Source organism: Cygnus atratus, chromosome 5 (genome assembly GCF_013377495.2).
Source record: "Cygnus atratus isolate AKBS03 ecotype Queensland, Australia chromosome 5, CAtr_DNAZoo_HiC_assembly, whole genome shotgun sequence".
NCBI lineage: Eukaryota > Metazoa > Chordata > Aves > Anseriformes > Anatidae > Cygnus > Cygnus atratus.
In genome coordinates, this window is record NC_066366.1 from 35,967,043 (window position 1) to 35,989,488 (window position 22,446).

General features: G+C 42.3%; 1 protein-coding gene across 1 annotated transcript; it reads right to left on the minus strand.

The window, feature by feature from the left end:
• Nucleotides 1-730: 730 nt before the first annotated feature.
• Nucleotides 731-9,768, minus strand: LOC118244570 (tryptophan 5-hydroxylase 1). Its single transcript, XM_035539641.1, has 10 exons — nucleotides 9,637-9,768; nucleotides 8,485-8,668; nucleotides 6,968-7,068; nucleotides 6,200-6,267; nucleotides 4,503-4,699; nucleotides 3,873-4,008; nucleotides 3,217-3,343; nucleotides 2,027-2,122; nucleotides 1,254-1,387; nucleotides 731-905 (listed from the first exon to the last, which is right to left on the minus strand). Exons 1-10 carry the CDS (start codon nucleotides 9,751-9,753, stop codon nucleotides 731-733), a joined length of 1,335 nt encoding a protein of 444 aa, XP_035395534.1. The 5' UTR covers nucleotides 9,754-9,768.
• Between the last annotated feature and the right edge of the window lie 12,678 nt (nucleotides 9,769-22,446).

Genomic DNA, 22,446 nt, shown 5'->3' on the forward strand with positions numbered 1-22,446 from the left:
TAATCTTGGCTATATTTATTCAGTGAGGAAAAAGGCAAATGATATTTCCTTAGTGTCTTCCCTCAGGTGCAATACCAGGGACAGAAACAAAAATCCTGAGTCTGAGCTGACAGCAAATCTCTTGAAATAAGCAGAATTAGGATTTCATGCAACAGCTCTGTATCTCTGCCTTCTACTAGAAAGATGCTAATCAGTACAGTTGCAATTCTTTAGGGGAACAAATGATCTCTTTGAAAAGGAGATTTGACCCCTCCATTTTATGATGATGAGCTTCCAGCTATTTGTGTCCTGATGCCTGGATCGTAGTCAAGTTTTAAACTTAATAGCACAGGCATAGAAGCACTGATTACTATAACTTCAATGCTATAAAGTCTACACTACTGTAAAATTAGCAGCATAGACTACTAGAGTCAGACAGACATTTCCCTGTACCAAATTATTCTATGATTGCCTCATAAGCCAACAGCTGTGGTCCAGTCTGGTGATTTCTCTAGTCCTCTGCTAGCTTCTGAAAAGGAACACTAGGACTTTTTTATCCAGGGAGGATAGAGGTGGAGGAAATACATTCTGTAAGTGACTTTAAACAGAGAAACAAAGTGATTATCCTTATGGGCCATTCACTCTACCATTTGTAAAGGAAAGTTCTGCATACAGCACGTTACATGCCTAGAAAGAAAAGAGTGGGGAAAAGAAAAGAGTTGCTGAGCACACCACACTGATGATGGGAATGTTAAACTTCCAGTTGTTTGCCCATCTTGCTGAGGGCATCGCTGACAATGTCTAGCTCATGACGTAGCTCATTCACCACGCTGGCAATGCTCTTGGTGTCTTTCAGGATCTGCACACTTTGAGTATATGGATTGTACTTCACGCCAAATGGGCGCTTGATGGTTTTTGCAAACTCTCTATTCAAGTAAAAAAAGAGAGGGAGTTTAAACAAAAGACAAATGCATCCTCTGTGTGCAATCAGTATCAATAACCACTTTTCTAAACCACTTTTGTGATAATTATATAATTATAATAATTATAATTACTACATAGTTCATATAATTATATTCAATAATTATAATTACTACATAGTTCATCATCTCTTCCATCCAGTACATGAGACACCAAACAAATATTAAATTCAGCTTTCCAGCCCCAGGAAAGGTAAGTATAAAACTGTGCTAAGAATGAAAAGATTTGATGATGCTGCTGAGAGATGCATGAAGTCAAACCTGCTTCTACAAAACAGTGAAGAAAAACTGTACCTCATCTTTTCTTTTGCTTCTTCAAAACTTTCAGAAACAAAGTAAACCTCCTGGAAAGTTGTAATGAGACATTCTTGCTTGCAGGTGACCTTTGGATCAAAAGGCTTGACTTTGGCACTGCCAGAGAGTGAGTGCTGGGTAACGTAATGCGTTATCATGTCATAGGAACATCATCACCAAAAGAATCCGTAAGGAAAAAGACAAGAAGCAAAAAGCGAATTAAAAAAAAAAAAAAGATGACGTGGGACCATATTTAGTGCGTTGCTTCTTAAAACATGTCTGCAGCTGAACAGTGTTTTAAGCTTAACGAACTGAATAACTCTGAAGGGTCATATTCCACCAATAAGGATCAAAAATGGGGTTCTTCAAACACAAGACTGCTTTGTAAACACGAGCAATATTTTCAGAATCTGCTTAAACCAGCGGTCTTATTCTCAAAATAGGTTACCTGGAACCTAAGGTTAAGAATGACGGTTACCTGTCATACGATGCTTTCTGAGAACAACACGTGAGCTGCTCAGCATGCACCCAAAAGGACACTGCCCTGTAATTAATGCCACACTGAATTCACCTAAAATTCATCCCTACAGTAGGTACTGAGGAGCTGGTTGTGATTTGTTTTGTTTTTTAAAAGTATTTTTAGAATTATACCTCATAAAAAATGGCAGAACAGTGACAATAATAATCATACCTCATAAAAAATGGCAGAACAGTGACAATAATAATCAGGTACGAGCAAAGAAAAGAGGGAAATAAGCAGTGGATATTCTTACCTGGAGCTCACTAATTGAAGAGAGCAAACCAGCCCCATAAACTCTTAGCTGTCCCTCTTGCTTGCACAAGCCAAACTCTACAGTGAAGAAGTAGCACTGAAACAGAGAAGGGAGTAAAATAATTCAGCCTTCTGCAAAGATGCTGCGGTGAGCTAGATGGGGGCATTTCTATTTGCAGGTGGTGTCAAACAGTTTCAAATGGCATACAGTCATCATTCGGTTATCACTCTCAGATATAGAAAGGGGAAGGAACCTGAATGGAAGGGTGAAGAACCACAGGACCACACATTTCTAATAAGAAAGTCTGATAATATAGTTCACCCAGATAGGCTGGAAGTTGTTAATCCCAGTAGGATCATGGAAATTTAAATATTTTTTTGAGAAATATTGTTATGACATGACAGGTTCAGTTTAAAAGAACCACTGGACAGAGAGGACCTTGGTGAACAACAGCCCATTACAGTTTGTTCCTCATTTGTTTAGTGTTCTAAAAAAATAACATTTAGTTTGCTGGATTTCATGATTCCTGCAGGTATATGGCAAGGAATGGTATTTTCTTAGATGGTTTAATTCTGCTCCCACTGAAGACAGCAAAAATTTTACCACTAGCTACAATTGGGGGGGGAGGGGGGGAGAAGGGGGAGAGGGGAGGAGGAGAGGGCTTTCAAAAGTTGCACCAATTATTTTTCATAATATTTTGGCCAAAGCATCTAGAAACTGTTATCTAGAAGTAAGATTAATTTACATTATTTGAATTTATTGGCTAAAAAAATCTAATGCTAGTGCTCAACACAGTTAATGAAAAGATCATATTGTTTTAATTCATTTGACACAGTAAAGAAACAGATTACATTTAAAATCATTGAACCACGTTCCTGGAAGTAAAAAAGTTATTTATCAGATGAATCAGACTATCGAATTTCAAGCTGGAAGAATTGAGCTACCCCCAGAAGTGGCATCCTTATCTGATAGCCAAGTGAAGAAAAATACCACTCACATCTTCCTTAATTTATTTTTTTTTCCTAGCACGGAAACTTGCTATATGCTCTAAAAACTGAGAACCTGTGAAACAGGTCTAGCAGCTGGCATGGCTAATATTGACATGACTCTCCAAATTAATTAGATAGAGTGCAATCAGCTGAGTAAAGCACTAAGCTTTAAAGAGGATCACTGGGCACCGAAACACTCACTGTTGCCAGTTTTTGGACAGCCTCGTCTGATGCCCCAAGTGATGCAAGACCAATTTCCTGGGAGAACTGAGCAAAACTGGGTTCAGCCAAAAGAGGGACGTGGCCTAGGAGCTCATGGCAGGTATCACTGGAAAAGAGAAAAAACAAGAAACCTCATCATCTTTCTTTGTTGTAGAGTGAAAAAGCAACACCACTAAACAGATACAACGTCTCATGTGAAACTTTAATAACCAAAAGACAGAGAAGTATGGAATCAAAAGACAGAGAAGTATCAAATCAAGTTCAGCTGAAAGCAACTAAACAGGTCATACCAGCGCTACAAAAGTACATAAACTCAGATTTTCAAATGAAGATGTCTAAAATTACGATCCAAGCTGCACATTTATAAGGCAATTGAATGTTAAACTAACTTTGCCCACGATGACACCACTAGGAGTTCTCCAATAACATGCTGTGCTTTTGAAAATCCCGTACTTCTGAAGGTGGCACTTGAGCATGCCAAAACATCATTACATTCAGCATGAAGACCGAGTCTTTGGCACCTTTAAAAATAAGTTTTCTTGCTGGCATTCTTGAACAGCTTTTCAGTAGCTCGGCTTCATGCAGCAAGATTCAAAAATGCACATCTCATTGTACCCCGAGATTAAATGACTCACGGCTCTGGTGTGTAGAGAGGGTCCGAGCTGTGTCTGACATACTGCGTGCAGTGAAAAACTCTGAATGCTAATCCTGCCAAGAAGTCCCTGGGTGACAGATACCCAGCAACAGGACGGATGGTGAAACCTGTGCGCTCTAAAAAGGAACGGAGAAATCGTACGTTAGTTTAATGTAGAACTTCATAATATTCTCAACCCTGCTGTAACTGGGGTAAATGCCACAGTGCTACTTTGGCTCAAAAGCATGTGGGAAAATTAGGCCTGACTAGAAAATTAGACCTAAACTCAAGAATGGCCAACGTGTAATAAAAATGTCCCTATCCCTGTATAGGATTTACTAAGATTTTATGTCTACAGCCAACACAATACAATTATGTATTGCTTTAACCAATCCTGAGTTTCTTTATAGCTAACATTTGCCCCCAGACATCACTGTTTTTGTATATCCAGGACACAATGCATTAAAATCCAGTTGGTAGAAAGACCATAATTAAATCAAGCAAATGTTTCACTTTTGGGTTTCCCAGCCAACACCAGGACACCAAGGATCATTTTTGGTGCCCATGTAACAGCAGTGTGATTTGCAATGGACTTTAATTCCTTTTTTGTTTAAGAAAATTAATACATTACCTTTCAGGAAGCAGGACACATCTTCCAGCTGGGGAATATTGTCCTCCCTGTACCCACAGTATTTGGTGAGCAAGGGCAAGTTTTTAAGGTACTCTCTGCAGGCATGAGTTGGGTAAAGCTTGTTAAGCTCTCGGTATACAGTCCCCCAGGTCTTGATCTCCTCCTCTGTGAATTCAATCTTGGGAATTGGGTCACCACTAAAAGGAGAAGAGGACAAAAGGACATGCCTTGATAAAAGGCTTATACGGATGATTCATTTCCTTACTATTATTATTTAACATTCATATGGCTGTGACACTTGGTCAGGTTTAAGACTTCGCTACGCTGCAAAATACACAGTGATATCTGGTCTACACCCTGAAGAGCTTTTAGGCTAAGGGGCTTGCTCTCTCTTCCACCTAAATCAACCGATAGGATTCTTTACATTGACCTCACTGGGGTCTGAAAGCTTTAGTCTTGTAAACAGTTTCTTAGGTGTTTTAACACCAGGGATAACATTTAAAATAACGGTAAAACCTTTAGTTTCAGGAGCTGAGAATGCATCCTTTTCCCTGTAGTATTTCCCCTACCTGTATACAATTCCTTTCCATTATCTTTATTTGTTTTAGGACAAGATAATTCCCTAAATAAGCAACACAATGAGTGGAAGCAACTAAATATACATTAGGTAAAAATCATGCTTCTATGCAGAGGAGACAAGTGTCTGTCTGAACACAGTAATTGTAGTTCATCTCTCCTAATTAGCCCTTAGGATCTTGATTAAAGTAGATTATGTCAAAGCTGTGATCTAAAGCCTGCTGAAAGCAACTTGAGTGTCAACACATTGCTTCTGCTGCCACCTAGGTAACCAGCATGGCAGGTGCTTTCGAAGGGAAACTTGACAACACACCAACAGTAACTGCTTGTGTGCTGGTGGCCAGCTGCATTAATGCACAGTGCAGCAGAGCTCTAGACACCCCGTGTTTCTAGGTCATTCCCAGTTGAGGAACTTGCCATCTAAATTCACACGTGCAACAGCAACAAGAAAATCATGTTCAGAAAAAAATTATAGCACTGGGCTACGAAACTCTTACAGCTTTAAGAGCTCCCTCCCCCAGGCAGCATCTCTAAAGAAAGAAGCTCTCTGAATTTCATTTCGCAGAAGACTTCTTATCTGTGCATCACATGCACTATTTTAAACCAGGAAATAAAACTCAAGTATTAACATTTGCCTAGAGAGTTTACACTTAGTGGTCAATGGGCTCTATACTGACTTTTGCCTCCCCTCCCTCTTCATCACAAAGGAGACCCATCTGCCCTGGTGTAGTATGTATATGCTGGCACAGGCAGCTGTGCAACGTGTTGCCCACCCCCTCTTCTTGCTACACGCACTTCCAGAGAAGCAGGGAGCAAACCTAGGGCCTGAATGAACCACAGTGCAGGAAGCCCACGCTGCCGGTCCAAGGATCAGCACTGCCACAGATGCCACAATAGCTGCGCAGCTGTGAGCTGATCCTCAGACTGATCGGAGACCCAGGAAGCTGTAAAATGGCCTAGATCCACCTTTTAATCTGCCTTCATTTCAACCCTCCAGCCCTGATTCCTGAGCCAAGTCTATCTCAGCGAGATCAGAGCCCAGGGATGTGAGCTCCTGCTAGTCCACTCTGCTATTATTTCAAAGTATTCGGGAAGCTTATTCTGGAATAAGTTGAGCTTACTGTTTGTAGTTCATAGCCAGGTCTGCAAAATACTTTCGTCTCTTGCGATAGACATTGTCTTTGAAACCCTGAGGGAAGGTGAGGAGGGAAGAAAAAGAAAAGTTAAATGAACTTTCAAGCTGTACTAAATAAATACATTTAAAACAAGACATTTGACATTTCTTCAATGGGAAATATAAAAGTATGCTGTGTAAGAATGAGGGGACAGGACAGGAACTGTCGTGTGAAACTTTTTTTTTTTTTACTGTAAAATAAGTGAATACACCAATTCAACGCAAAGATTAGAGGTTTTATGCATGCACAATATATATTCAATAGACAAATATTCCTTTTAGTCTTATCACTATTTACACAAAATTGATTACTTGCTTGATTATTCCAAATTACAGAACAAATTGGCCATTTGTACAGTGCAAGTACTAATTTGTTTGCTCCACTTATAGTAAAGAAGAAAGAAAGAGGAGGAACCAAGCCTGTCTAGTGACAGCTTTTTTTTTTTTTTTTCTGTAGTATTTTTATGCAACCACTCAGGGCCCAGACCCAAAGTCCTCACATGAGTAAGCCTTGCAGAAAGGCATGGGAGCTAAACCCAGTGACAGCCTTGCCTGTACTAGGAAAAGAAGCGAACCCCCCACAAGAAGGTGTTCAGACCCACAGAGACACCATTGAGGGGAAGGATAGGGAGGAGGAAAAGCTGCATTTTTTAGAAGCAAGTTCCACAAGGTACTTTCCACTAAGGATTGGGCACAGGGGGAGGAAGATACTTACTGGATGGTCAGCATCCAAATCAGACCCATACATCAGCACTCGGTTTGCACACTTATCCAAATCTGAGATCTTCTTTGGAAACCAGGGAACATTCTCCATGTCTAGGGAATGCATGGAATCCACAAACTTATTAATAACAGCGAGCGTGCTGAGGGAGGAAATGCTACTTTCAAGTATGGCTATGGCGGTTACAAGCGAAATCTATAAATTAAAAGGGTCATGAATAGGACAAGGGAGTCCACTGCCTATCTGGCACCAGCCTACAGCTCACACTTCCTCCTCTGTCACTGCCAGTCTGCCTACAGAGCACAGCGGACTCCAAATCTACCAGGGGAGGAAATGGTTAACACGGGTTTGCTACTACTATTAATGTTAGGGTAGCATCTAGAGGCTCCTTCTCAGCAAGGCCTCCTTGTGCGCAGTGCTATGCCAGTCTTTTAGGGCACAAAGCAGGCAAAGGAGCCAAGAATCCATTTGCATGTGGTCCTTGGGCAGAGCAGGAGTAAGTTGGAGTCCTCCTATCCTGCTTTACTGACCCTGGGCAAGAAACAGTGCTCTGTGCTTACATGTCCCAGAAACATCAGGCTTTGCTGAGGGGTTTGCTGGGGAAGAGGAAGAGAAGGAGGCAATTTTAGTCCTGCAGCCTTAGAGATGCATAATTAGTTTTACCCCAGCTTTTTTTTTTTTTTTAAGCTAAAGAGTTTTACGCAGCTCTTGCTGGAGCTGTTAACATACTACAACAACCAAAGCACTTCTTTCTCTCCCTATGCTCTTTAATTTTCTTAAAAAGGACAGAGGAAGTATTTAGATTGAGATTTCCCCTAATTAGGGCTAGAATGAGCAATTTTTATCCAGAAGACACTATATCTCACCCCTCCCTGCCTACCAGCCTGTGCCAAGTGCAGTGACTGAGAAATACATTGGACTGACTTTGTGCTTCCCTGAATTTTGAGCATCTCTTGAACTAGGAGCAAAGGCAAACAGGATGTGAAGCATCCCAAAAGTGAAAGGCACCTTTTCTTTCACACTGACATAAGTAACCATTTATGATGAAAAGTGGTTAAAAAAAAAGTTTTTAAGTCAGGAGCTACACGAGGAAATTGCAAAGAACTTCTCCCACTCTCCCCAGAACCTGAACTGAACTGGTGCCTGTCAGTATGACAGCTCTGTCACCGTGGTGCACAGGCCATAGCCCAGCCCTGCATTCAGGCTTTGCCTTTGCATCGGTCTCTGCTGGTGCAGGGACTCCCACTTACAGTGGTTGTGCTGTGCTGAGGAGGGATGGGAAAACAGAAAACAAGCAGCCAGTATTTCTAGAGGACAACAGCCAACGCAGCCCCCACTCGCACCAACCACTCTACATTCACTGACAGCACAGAAGCACAAACCCGATAGCTAGCCATGGAAAACACTATATGAATGCAGATGTGGACACCTTAACCAAACTTCAAACATGCTGAGAAATGCAATAATGTCTTTCTTTGTGCATTTTTGCCAGCACTGCCCTTCATGCTTACCATGTTCCTGCACGTTGAAATGTTCTGTTGGGTTCATAGAGACAACGCTGACATGGGATTTGAGGAGCTGGAAGATCTCATTCAGTTGTTCCCTGTTACTGTCACAGTCAACAAAGATCTCAAACTCAGAATTTCGTCTCTTGGATTTCCGTGACTCGATGTGCACCAGATTTACATGCTTCTCCTGTTTTGTAAGAAGCAATGTTTTCAAACAGATTGACTAAAACTGATTGACTAAAAAGTCATTATTCCAAAAAAAAATATTCTGTTGCCACAGAATATTTACCAGCTATGTGAATTTATTTTAGTTATTTGGATCTCCTAATGACAGTTTGCTTATTGGTGGTAAGGAAATAGTTTGATTTTGAAAAGCTTCCCATTGAGAAGAAAATGAAGGAATCTGTGTTCTTTTGGTTTCTTTTACATTGAGGAAGCAGAAAAAGACACAGTAGGGAGGTTTAAATTCCTTGACCTTTTTCTTTCATCCCTCCCATAAGAAGCTGATCAGCAACTTGGTCTGGGGAAGTTCATAACGATGCCTGTCAAGTCTCCATATAATTATCTCACAAGCAAGGGATTTAAAAACAGTAGTTTTCCAGGCATAAACCTCACTTTTCTTTTTTCTTTTTATTTTTAATTATTAATCATACATCTTATATAAGGAGCATACAGGAACCCCTAGCCTAGACGTGCTTTGCCAGATGACAGAGCAGAGCAACACTGCCATATTCCCTGCAAGATACCTGCCCAGCAATCAAAGGAGTACCGCCATCACCCTCAGTCCAGCCCAGCAGGGTAACAATGGCACTGAAGGCAGCAGGTCAGCATCCAAGTGTGTACCCGCAGTCAGCAGGTGTTTCAGGTCTGATTCTTAAATGCTTTAGAAACAATGAGTGCCAATCCCCTTTCATGGAGTAAAAAGAAGAATCTCTCCTAATCTTTAGTAGGTGCAGAAAAGTCTGTGAAGACTTTAAGCCAACATCTAATTTCTGAGGCATAAATTTACCTTCATGGATAATTTTGGGTGCAAAGTGGGAGCCATGTTAGGAATCACATCCTTAATAAATTGATGTAATTAATTCTAGTGTGTTCCGAAACTACATTTAAAATTCAAAAATATAGAGCTGCTATAGAAATGAAATTATTACACACCTGGAAAAGTTTTAGGGCTTTTACAAGTCCTCCGACTTCATTCTTCAGGGAAAAAATGATGGCCGTTCTTCCTCTTTCAGATGCATGGTCTTTGTTCTCTTTATTATCTTCAATCATAGTGTAATTTGACTTAGTTAACTAAATGCAAAGAAATTTTTTGAATGGTTAGTAGTGCAAAAAGTATGAAGTTCTACATTTCAGTTTGTCTTGGAGTAATATTGAACTTTGATTGATCAACCAAAAAAAGAAAGGTGCCAAATAAGTCACTATATAATGACAGGCATAAAATCAGGTTCACACAGAATCTGTGGGCTGAAGATGAAATTCAGAAGGGGTTTTGGTGTGTTGTTTTTTTTTTTTTTTCAGTTGAAAGATTTTATAAAAAATTTTAGTAGTTCTCTAGCATGCAAAAATTGTTTTCAAAGTATTGTTTATAACAGGTGTTGGTATTTTTAGGGGAAAAAAGGCAGGCTATAACGTGTCAGCAGAAATAGTAAGTTGAAAAAAATACTTGTTAGCATATTTGATGAATATTGGTAAAGGGAGTAATTCAAAATCCACTGGATATAGGTAGGAAAAGACGGATCATGCTTTTATAAATCAGAGCTGAAAAATCATTGCCTTTCTCTCACTACACAACCATAAAGCATTACTTTTATAGAGAAAGGAGACAAAACCTAAAGAGTTGAAATGTTGTGCTGAACAGAATCTGTTGACTATAAACACAGTCCCACTCTAGCCACATGTAACAGAGCTATTCTGTTAGTCAGTTCCCCTAATTCACATGCCAAATCCTTACAATGAACACCCAACTCACACTGAAAATTCTCAGACATGCTACACTGTAGGACCATGTAGTTTTGTAGACTACTAGTGATCACACGCTTGACTGTCATGAAATCAGTAGGTATCGCAGAGCATATTCTTAGTTATATGTAGCCAGGCCATAAACAGAAATAATATGGGAACAATTAAGAATGTGGAAAATGCAAAATAAAAACAAACAAACAAACAAGGGTTAGAAGCATAGGCTGTCTCATGTGTGTTCAAACCTCGCAAAAATAAACAAAAAAAGGTTTCTGAAGGAGCAGAGAGGAAAAACAAAGGCATATTATTGCTACTTGGAATTATTTCTTGATTTGACACAGTGTTTAAGATCTGATTATCTGGTGCCGACTCACCTGGGAACGGAAAAACCAACAATAAAAACACAGTCAAAATGACGCAGTTCTGTTGATACCCTTCTATGTTATCTCCAACTTTTACTTCTTTAAAATGGTATCTACCTAGTATAGATTTGTTTAAAGAAAAGCACAGATTTTACGTATCTTTTATCAAAAACATTCCCATTTATCTTTCAGATTAAGAAGGTAATCTGCCTAACAAAACAACTAAATTAGTTTCATTTTAAATTGAGGGATCTACAACAAGGTAAACATTTGAGTCTGCTCTAAGGAAGGTTTTAAGGAAGTTACTGGCTGCAAGCTCTTTGGGGTGCAGAAGTGGAGACCCTTGGAAGAGGTCTCGTGATGCTAATGTATTATCGCTACCCTCACGGGGTTTCTGATGAGGTCCTTACCCCTAACAAGCTGTCACTATACAATGAGCTCGGACAACAGTGTCCGTCCAGCGCACTGCTTCTGGTCCAGCAAAGCCACTGATCTCCCACAACTTGAGGCAAGGTACCAAATTATCTGCTGAATGCGGTGCTGAGACCCAGCAGCCTGCAGGTTTCACAGCTCGCTTTAGCAAGCATCTGTTCAGCATCACAAGAGCCAGGAACAGGCACTGAGCAGGGCTACTCCGAGCAGAAAAAACTAATAGCCCCCCAAGCACGTATAAGTTATTGGTTGTCTTCTCAAGTGCAGAGATTGCTATTTGAGTAAGCCAAATCCCACTCAGATGATACTGCTGTAGAAGCAAAAAAGTCTCTATTACAAACACATGGTGGTCTTTGAAGGTATAAACCATCAGGCTGTTTTTTTTATATAAGGTTTATACACAGCACGTTGGCTTGATTCCACATTCGGGATCACTGACTTAAGATCAGCTTATGAGATTTGGTACAGTTGCAGGTAATATTATAAGGTGCACAGTTTGGAAAAACTACACGTATTGAAGACTAATCTTGTAGTTCTGATCTTGTATTTTGCTTGTTCAACTAACCTTGTATTTAGGACTGGGCAACATCATTGATAAAGTAATATTTTTAAGAACCAACAAAGAAAGCATAAAAAATGCTGTGTATTCTTACATTATGCAGTGTATTCTTACATTAAATTCTGAAAATGACCACTAAGATGAATCTGAAAAAGTTGCAGAAGAGAAATCCAGATGCCTACAATGCCAAATGCACACCATTTGCATCTGTAGTCCTAAACTAATTTTAATTTTCATCTTTCAATACAAAAATAGACTGGAAACAGGTCTATGTTAACACCGCCACCTTATTGGTACAGGACAAGGGAAAATGATAATGCAAAAATAATTCCTCTCCTCCAACAGCTGCACCTCCTGTTTCATTTTATTCTGTTCCAGTAACTCAGCTCTAATTGTACCTGACACTTTTCCTTTACGGCATCACATTTAAGCTTTTTAGATATGGTGGGTAGGAATTATTGCTAAAACTAACTTGTCATCTACGTGACTTAAGTCAATGAAAATACACCAACAGGAGAAGCGCTCTAAAGCTTTTACTCAGATAGCTATCTGGGTGCCTTCTAGTTAAAAATGACTGCTGCTGGACTCCACAGCAATCACCTTCCCTTTCTCTCCACCTCTCCACCCTGAAATACTCTCTGTGGGATAGATATTTAGCATTTATATGTTGCAGTTCAGTTCTCTATATTAGCAGATAGTCAATATTTAAAATCATCCAAACATATTTGTTTAAAGGAAATTATATTTTAGAGCTGTAAACTAAAGTCCAAAAACTCCTAAGTACATATTTGACACAGATTGTTGTTATTTGTACTTGAGAAAAAGTGTCAAGAAGCATTTTCCAGCCTCCTGCCTCCCTTCCTGAGCAGTTGGTTACTTTCTCGCCGTCCTTTTCCCACACTTGCAAACAGGGAAGGACGAAGACACGATCTTGTAAGTGACTGCAACTCGATGTCACCTCACCGGGAAGGTTTCCACATGCCAGGGGTGCTCCTGGCCCCGCCGTTCCCGAAGAGACCCAAGCCCGTGCCGCTTTCTGAGGGGAACGGCGGGGCAAGTTCACGCGTAAGCTCGCTCCCTTAAAGCCTTCTGCTTTTTGCAAGAAAGGCTACCGGCTCGTTAAACCGCCCGGTGTCACTAACTACAGCCAGCGAATTGGTACTTACCTATTGATTTTATCCCATATTCTCCGGCTCCCAGAGCCCGCTCAGAGCGCAACCTGCAGTGCCCCAGGCAGCTGCTCCCGACCCGCACCTTACCCCTCTTCTCAGCCCACAAGTTCCTCTGCTCTACCTCAACTCCCGCTAGAAATTTAGGCTTCCACAGCCTCTCGGCCCCCCGAGCCCCTCACCTGGCCGCCGGCCTCCCGCGGGCACGGCGCCGCCTCCAGCGAGCCCCCGCGGCGGGGCAAGGCCTGCATGACCCAGCGGGACGGGACAGGACAGGACAGGACGGGACGGGACGGGACCGGCCCTGCTTTATGGAGGGGGCGAGAGCCGGCCCTAACCCCCCCCGGGCGGGGGAGGAGAGGAGGAGGAGGAGGAGGCGGGAGGAAGGCGGCGGGCAGCGGCTGAGGAGAGGCTGGGCGCTGGAAGCTGCCCGCGGTGCGGGTTCTCCTCCCTCCGCCCTCCTCGGCCCGCCTGAGGGCGAAGGTGCGGGCTCAGCTGCCGGGGAGCTCCCCAAAAAGCAGCGCTAAGGGAAGGGGGGCTTGTGCCGGGCAGCAGAGGCCGAAACAGTCTGTGGAGGTTCGAGGGGTACGGCGGCAGAGAGTCGTTTGTGTGGGGCACGGGGCTGTGCCAGCAGATCTCGGGCTTGTTACACTACTTAAAAACCGGGCTGTCAAAGAAAGGTTCAAAGTCAGCAACAACCATTTTCCCCCTAGTTTACTCAAGTGACTGAACCATCTTCAGTATTTTTCTCTTCAGTGCCTAAAACCCCCGAAAGCCTGGCTCCAGCTAGAGCTCTCTGACACCGGTGTAAAGCACTCGACAAATTACACTGATGAGGCTGACACCAAACCATATCAGACATCGTGGTTCTTGCACAGACACCTTCAGTGCCTGTACCTGAGCTGGAGGAACCCCTACTGGGAGCCCACATGGCTATCAGGAAACACAGAGGGACTTCAGCTCCCCCCGGCGCAGCACACACCGACCCTCGAGCAACCCCAGCAGAGCCGAGGGTGAACAGCTCTGCCCTCCACACATGCATGGGACTGGAAGAGCATGGCTCTAAGGAACAGCAAAACTGGAACAGCCAACTCGTTCCGGTTTGCGAATGGGATCCATTTTGGGACTGGATGATTCAATTTTCCCCTTTCATAAAGAAAATGCAGTATTTATTCACTATATGGCTTAGGTCTACAACAGACATTTCACTTCCTTCTGGCAGAACAGATCTCCCCATCAAACACACTGACTCAAAAAGCAAACAATTCATATTATCTTTACACAGAATCTTAAACATACGAGAGCCTGATATCAATAATCAATGTGTAAACATGGGCACAGTAAGATATTTACGATACCATGACTAATCTGTCAGGTCTCCCTAGCTCATCAAACACAGAAGTAAGAACTAGCATGCCATTCTGCATACGATTTTTTTGGAATTGCACTCCAGGTAGCCCTCTAGAGCTTTTCGGTTGCAGGAAAGCATCTTTTATTTGGTGATCTCCTGGGCTCAGACTGGGTATCCAGTGCTACCTGATGGCAGCCAGGTTCAAACTCCCCTTCTTTTTTTTCTTTTTGTCAAAATATTGAGTTCATCCCTCATAAAATTCTAAAGAGACAACAGAGCTCAGATGGCTTTAGCTGTAAATGATTTTTATTATTTTTAATCAAATCTGCTTTTCCCTCTCCTTCAAACACTACGTGCTTTCACTAGATACAGCGGAAAGGCCTGTTTATCCTTGGTGTATCCACTTGGACTGTTCTGGTGTTAAGGGACACAGACATCCTTCCCTACAGCCCATGCTTGTCAAGGTGCTCAGAGAAACACCAGTGATACAAACACTTCCGAAAACCTGCTTTGGTGCCTGCCTCCACCTGCAGCTGCCCAAACACTTGAGAGCCTCTCTCCCCACAGGGAAGGAGAAGCAGCAGGTTGGTTCCCACCTGTAGGTACCTGAAGACACGAAGCACATGGAAGGGCACAGGACAGTCCAAGGGGACACAGCGAGATGGCGAGGCTGAACTCAGCAGAAGCACACAAGCTTCAACGCATGCAAGAGCCGTGGAGGGCATATAACCTGAGCTTCCAGCTCCACCAGGTTTAAGGGCACTTCCTACCTCCAAGACCCCAGTCTGACAAACAGAGAGGAGCATCCCTGCATTGCCCTGTCATCTCCAATTTGAGCAGGAGCTTTCTGGGACACTGGCCATCCTTTCCCTCATACCTAACTCTGCAGAGTCTGTGGTCAGCTTCGTCTCTAACTGTTCCTACAATGCAAAGCAGTACAGTAACAGCCAAGGAAATTTAACCCAACATGAAAATAACTAATTACATAAAGAGATAATGTGGGTGCTCAGAATCTTGGGGAACTGATTAAACCTAATTCACTGGTTTAGTGCTTGCTCACCACAGCCAATGCCTGCCATCTGAAAGGGCAGAACCACAGAGCATGAACTGACTAGATTACAGCTTGCCTTCACTGGGTGCTCACTGGAGCCTGCTCTGCTCCTCTCCATGCAGGGTTGGTTTCCAGCTCCTCTGAAGGCACAGGTTGTTTGGTAGAACTATTTAAAAGGTTTCACCCAAAAGCTGGATCTTCATGGTTTTAAGGTGACACAGTTTCAGGCAACTATCACTCTGTTACAAGCAGAACTGCTTCTTTGGGTTTTCACAAACAACAGGACACTTCTACCTTCTCCCAAAAGCTGGCAGCATAATCTACCATTTAAGAACAGAAGCTTTGACTCTCCTCACAGAGAAGGGCAATATGGCAAAGCAAAGCTACCAGCAGTCAAGTGTGGAGTGCAACGCAAAGAGGTTAGCTATGTGTGAAGGTGCTGCTCCTGGGAGGAGACGGCACGGGTAAAGAGCAACCCAGAAAACATTGCCACAGATCTGGTCTGTGGGAGCACTGAGGCAGAGAGGGGCCAAAAATTTTCAGCAGGATGTCGGAAGTCTCAAGGGACACCGCAGTGGGAAGGAGCTGTGAAGGACAGAGACAAACCAGGGCACAGGTACTGCAGGGAAACAGCCCTTTTCTCATCTCACAAGAGGCAAGGCAATATGGTGATTATTTTTTCCTTAAAAAAAGCCCACAGGAGATTTCTCACACATAGCCTCTCATACAGACAAAGCCCTCCAGACAGATAGGCGTCTGAGGATCAAGTATAGGTCTGACCCTGCTCAAAAGTGGGTCAAGCTGATCATATGTTTTGCAAAGCAACATTTTGCCCAGCACAGCTGCTGTGAAACCTGTTACATTGGCACCAAGCAACTGTGCTAACACTTACCATGAAGGCTACACAAGCTGGCTTTCAATTACATTATCCCCTCATAATTCCTCCTGTTAAATGAATCCTCCTTTTCTCAGCAACATGCAGCTCTAAGTGAGACGTCCCTTGATTTCCAGGTCCTTCACAGCTCCAGGACCATCAAGTGGCTCCATAAGAGGTCGTGACTCCATTCATGCTGCCGGGCTGCTAATCCAGGGGGGGGCTTCTCCTCCAGGACCTGGTGAGATTCTTTTTTGTTTTTCAAAGAGCAGAGCTTGCAACCAGACACTGGTGCTGAGGCTGCACATACCCATTTGTAGGTAAATGCACTACAAGTGTTTAGTTTGACAAGTATTAAGAACAGTCACAGCTCCAGACCTTTACCTCAGTAGAGGGACAAACAGTAAAGAGACTTTTTTTCCTGTCTGTGAAACAGACCAACATAAGCCTTCTGCCCTACATCTCTTTTCCTCCCGCCATTAGAACAGCTCCTCTTCATGAGGCACAGGTAAAAGAAGTAGGGACTCAATTAACCTGCTACATCTTTCCAGACACAGCACAAGCCCTGTATTCACCAACCTTGTGAGAAAGCTGGTCTGTGGGGGGTTAAAAAAAAAGGAAAACGAAAGCAAAGAAAAACAATGTAGTAAAGAGGTTCCCAAGTGTTCCAGTTCCTTAGTGCTAGGGAAAAGAGAGACAGAGTCAGAGGGTGATTTTGTTCAACAAAACCACAGCTTGCCACAACTCATGAGGCAAGAGCCAAGGAAAGGCAGGAGGGGAATGATCTGCGGAGATATTCATCTTCTGCTGAAAGATGAGATTAACCCCCTGAACACTGCAGGACTGAAGGAGAGAATCAGTGAGCCCTAAAGTCTTCTCAATCTCATCAAGGTCACCAGTGTGAATTACCCCTTCTCCCTGCCCGGTAGGAGGAAGTGCTCTGATCTCCAGTGCAGAAATTTCATATCACTGCTGGCATAGAAACCTCTTCAGACATCCTCTGGACTTCACTGGCCCAGCCACTTGCCTTCCCAGTCAGAAGCAATTCCTTGAGGCCATGTAGCCACTTTATACCTTTTTTTTTTTCCTCCTGAAGAAGTTATCAAGTGTTACATCCCTGAACAAACCAGGTTTAATACGATTTAATACTAAGTCTGCCCTAATCATAATTACCTCTCCAGAACAGACTACTGCAAATGCTAACTACAGCCCTCTGCCTTTCTGTTAATTAACTGCTGCAGACAAGTTATGTCTGAGAATCACGTGGATTTAGGCAAGCACTGTGGAAGTTGCAAGGTTGAGTGAAGATGAACATGGTTTGAAATGATTTAAAGTATCTTACTTTTGCCAGAACTAATACCAAATGGACAGAGTTATGACAGGTCATATCCTGAAGATATCCTAGGTCATATCCTGAAGATGACTGCTGGTCAGGTTCTTTTTCAGAGCAGCTTTTACAGATTTTCTTCATATTCTGCCTGCATTTTTATGGATGCCCTGATGCCTAAAATCTGCTTGTCTGAAAATCTGACTCATTTTCTCCCATTTGTTTTTAATATTTATAAGGCGCTGATTGTAACACCTAAGCAGCATCACTTGCTTCCATTCACTTTCTAATCTTCACTCTCCCATCCTTTGACTTCCCTCTTTTAGAGGAGATAACCTGCAATTATGTTGTTTTAGTTCATTTACCTAACAGGGAATTAAACAGCTGCAAATGCAAGAGCTTTTCAAATTTTCTGAAGATGTACAGATCCAAAAGCCCCAGCTTTCAACAGGGAAATTCTTCTATTTGGCCCCTTCTTCTGTGAACCACCATTCTTCCAACAGACACTCACCCAACCTTTCATCAGCGTGAGGCTACGACAGCATCATGTACTGTACTCTGCGCGAGTGCTGAGAAGCATCTGACGCATTGGTGCAATAACTCAGCTACTAGGCAGGGTTCAGCCATCAGTTAACTCTCCTTACCAAATCGTTGTTGAATAATGAAGCATTTGATTCATAAGCAGTTAAAAAGCAACAAAAGAAGAAGGTGGATTACATCCAGAAACCTTTAAATTATGCAAGTATTGAAAACATTTACAAATATCTTCTTCCAATGAAAAGTGCAAGAACCAATTAAATGAATTACCACTCAGAGTGATGCAGCCAGCTGTAACACCAACAGCCTGTAAGCACGCTTATTTAGAAAAGCCAGAGATGCTGTGTAAATCTACTGAAGCACATCTAGCCAACGTACCATTCACTGTTTATATATTTGCTTTGGACTGTTTAAAGAAATAATATTAGCCCTTTCAATTGAGGCAGTTAATATTTTTTCTTTTGATAAAAGCTAAATAAAATCACAAGTGATAGAAGTTACATGCTGCTTGGAGCAAACAAGGCGTAGTTTCCTAACAACACCTTAACTAGCCTTTCATCAAAAGCTTGCAAAAATGCAGGCGAGAAAGCACATTCTGACTTTTTTCCACCAGTGAATGATATCACTAATTTGCTATCAGCTACATTCAACAAACAAAACTGATGTCAGATTGGAAACCAAAATACTGAAAGAGCTACTTTTTGTTATTGGAGGTGTATTTCTTTTTTTAATCTGCTCCATGTTGGCCAAGTGACCTCAACTTAAACCTGCAGGGAGCAAGAGAGCTCTGGTCCTGTAGAGGTCAGCAAAAATTCCCCTTGTAACTGGGGCAACCAGTATTTACTCCTCAGTCCAGCCAAAGCCATCCACCGGTGCTGGGGAAAGCCAAGTGGAAAACCTGACAAACTGATCTGCAGATCTACAACCTGCCACGTAGCTCAGGCAAGGGAGAAGGGGAGGTTCACGGCGGTTTTCACAGCTGTCTGAGCTGAGGTTACACGGCCAAACCGCACCAAGGCTGCCCATGAGCCCCAGCAGACGAACCCCTAGCAAGGAAGGGGAGGCTGTACAGCCTCTTGATGCTGAGGGCTCTGCAGAGAGCTCAGAGTACAGGGTTGAAAACACTTTGCCTGGATATGAAGGACAAAGCACCTAAAAAGGGGAGAACAGAGCATCTCCAAGCCATAGGAAACTTCACCAGCACTGACAAGAGCTACTAGCAGCTTGCAGAGTGAGGTGGGAACCAAAGCCAGGGATTACTTCTGACCAGGTCCTGATACTTCTCCATCTCTTAACAAGTGTAGTCAAAAGGCACTCTGGTCACTGAAGAACCACCCCGTTAGCGCTATTTCTACTACCTTATCATTTCTACTTAAAAACCTCCAGAGTTATCCAATTCTTTCACATCACAGGCAAACACAAAGCAAAATAGTCAAATGCATAAATAAGGCTGCCGATAAGAGAAGCACCTGAGTGTTTATTAACCTCAGCCTGTTGGCCCAATTAGTATAACAGTGACATATTTTGCATTCAAAGTGAGGTGGAAAAAGCTAACGAAGGAGAAAGCTTTGTACTTGCTAATGATATGAGTAAGCACAGCTCAGAAAGTGATTCAGGCGGCTTTGATCCACTCAGAAAATAGAAAGAGAGCTCTTCAGGCACTTCAGACAGCACAGCCTTACCATGAGCATGCTCCAGTATCATCTACCGTGTTCATATTCATCTAGGATGTTTACCTGACATTAAATTTGTTGAAAATAAGAAGCAGGAAGACTGTAATCAATATTTTTCACACATCTTAAAACACAGGAAGGCCAAGGAAAGTCAAGAACTGACTCCAAGGTCCAACCAATCAAAAGACATTGTTAAACCAGGTTTTTGTATTCTCTTCACCTCCTTGCTGAAAACAACCACCAGCCTTTCTGAAACTGAGAATGTGGCCAGATTTTTCTTTCCTTGCAATTTTTTGTTTTTAATGGTCCATTCAAGTTTCAAAGTGAAATGAGCTTGGAGGACTGTCCTCAGCCTAGGCACTTCAGACCCCTCCCCATCCTCTGCAATGCTCCTGTTCACACAGCAGAACAAACCATGGAGGGCAGCTTCTGTCGTAACACTAACACTGACCACTGGTCAGCATGAACAAAGTAAATTAAATCACAATTACCTTCTGCATTAAGGATGAAAACCAGCAACGTAAAACCATCAATTCACCGTAGGGACTTCAAACACACTGGCAATTGTAAAACGTTCAGCCTCAGAGCTGTAAAACAGATCATCATTTCCAAGATTAGCAGAAGCTGTTCATCGTGCTGTGTTCTCGTGACGGCTGTTTTTTCCATCTCAGTTTCTTTTATCTTATTAGATTTTAGCTCCCATTACAGTTAGGACAATTTTGCAATGGGTCAAAATTAATTAGTTTGCATCAAAAAAAGGCTCTTTGAAAATATACCACTAATGAGCTTCATCTGTCTGATTAGAGAGTCTTGCTTTTGGTAACACTTGGCGCAAAATTTTGCTTCAGAGAAATACAACATGATAAGAATATTCAAGGATAAAAGCATTAGCTAAGTAGCAACCAGAATAATGGAAAAAAGATTAGGGTGGTAAACTGTGAGCAGGCACGTAACTGTGAGCATTGACAAGAGGATGCCAGTGTAGACCAGAAGAGGCTAAAGAAAGTTTAACAAAGATGTGTTTGTGCAAGCAGAGCTTGGTGAAATTCAAGTAGTATATTTAGTGAACTGACAAACACTAAATCTCTCTCCTATTCACATTATCTTTAGGAATTAAATAGAAGAGAGCTAGGGATGGGCAAAAAGAGTACTAATTTTCAGAGTGGAAAGATTGGAGAAAAAAGTTTGTTTTAGATGAGTCAAACTAGTTTTTAATATCTGGCAAGTTCCCTGGGAAAGCATTTGCTTTTTCTTAAACCTACTTTTTAGTCAAGAACAAATTGTGTTTAATCATCTTTGCTTTCAACTTGATGGGAGAGTTGCTCCAGAGGACAAAAGGCATTAGATAGCTTTGGTATTTGACTTAATTGAGCTTTTTCACCCCACCTATTTTCTCTTACCCCATTAATGCAGACAAAAAAGAAGGTACAGTCTAGAATGAATTTCTAGAAGGCCCACATTTGGGCAAGGCTGTGTTTTTACGTGGCACTCTCCATTTGTGGCCAGACACAGAAATGACTTTAAATGTGTGATTATGCTCTCAAAAACAGACAGGCAGATAGCTGAGCAGTACAGCTGAACAGGCTGTCACTCCTGGCTGGCAGGAAAACACTGAATCCCAATGGGCTGCTGAACCCATGTCACAAGACACTGAGAGGTTACCCACCTTATGGCAGTTAAATAGAAGAAGCCTTTGGAGTAGCCAAGAACTGAATTCAAACCCTTTTATCTTTTTCCTCTGTTTTGTCAAGGCTTCAGATCAAACAATGCCACATTTTGTCAAAATGATCTTGAGCTGCAACTGGCAACACTAAAATCTTGACAGTTTTATCTTTTTGACAACTTAACATAGAGATTTACATTCAAAGAACACATTCAAAAAACACTTTTCAAACACCCTTGTAACCTCTTCCTCTGATCCCATAAACATTCTGCACCTGTGCATAATGTTTCTCCTGTCAGCCTCTTGCCACAGGTCAAAAAAATAAATAAAAATAGATTGCACTTGTTATTCATAAGCTTGCTGTTGTCTCTCAGAGGCAGTAAATGGACCAGAGCACGTGTGGGAAGGAAAAAGCTTTGTTTAATGTAATTACATTTACTTCTTTTAAGTCTGAGTAAACTCAGGAATCAGCAGAACAACTGGTTAGTTAGATCATGAAAGCAGTTCCTTTCCCTGCAAGGGCACCCACATCACGCCATGTCGCATTCAGCAGCTCCTTCCAAAAAGCGCTCTCAAACATTACACTATGGACCAGAAGGAAAAAAAAGAAGTCTGCCACACGCAGTGTGTGCAGTATTAAGTGCTCTTCCAATGCAGAAGCTGACAACCGTGGTGTAGCCCTGCGGTTATTTTCCAACACAATTGTTCAGTCTCTTGCTTTGGGTGAGAACATCAACATTTTCACTCTTACCTGAGTTTTCATTAACCATGACCATTTTATTTTACAGAAAACCCACACCTGGACCAGAGGGGTGGTCGTAACTACAAGAGAGCAACTGGCACATGCTTAGGTCTAGCTAAAGCCCAGCGAAGCTCAGAGGGATGTATCTGGAAGCAGCCTGACTCCATCATCCCTCCTAGTAAAACACACAGGGAAGCCTCTTTTCACTCCTGCACCCCCATCGCAAGGGTTGGCTCCAGACATGTTTTCCCTTCGTTTGGGCT

Excerpts from the sequence above, each read along its gene's own strand:
- LOC118244570 (XM_035539641.1), bottom strand. The coding sequence starts at position 9,753 with ATGATTGAAGATAATAAAGAGAACAAAGACCATGCATCTGAAAGAGGA. Across the intron at positions 8,669-9,636 it reads AAGCCCTAAAACTTTTCCAG|GAGAAGCATGTAAATCTGGT; the intron begins GTGTGTAATAAT and ends CTTACAAAACAG. Across the intron at positions 4,009-4,502 it reads TGTGTCCTGCTTCCTGAAAG|AGCGCACAGGTTTCACCATC; the intron begins GTAATGTATTAA and ends GTTCCTTTTTAG.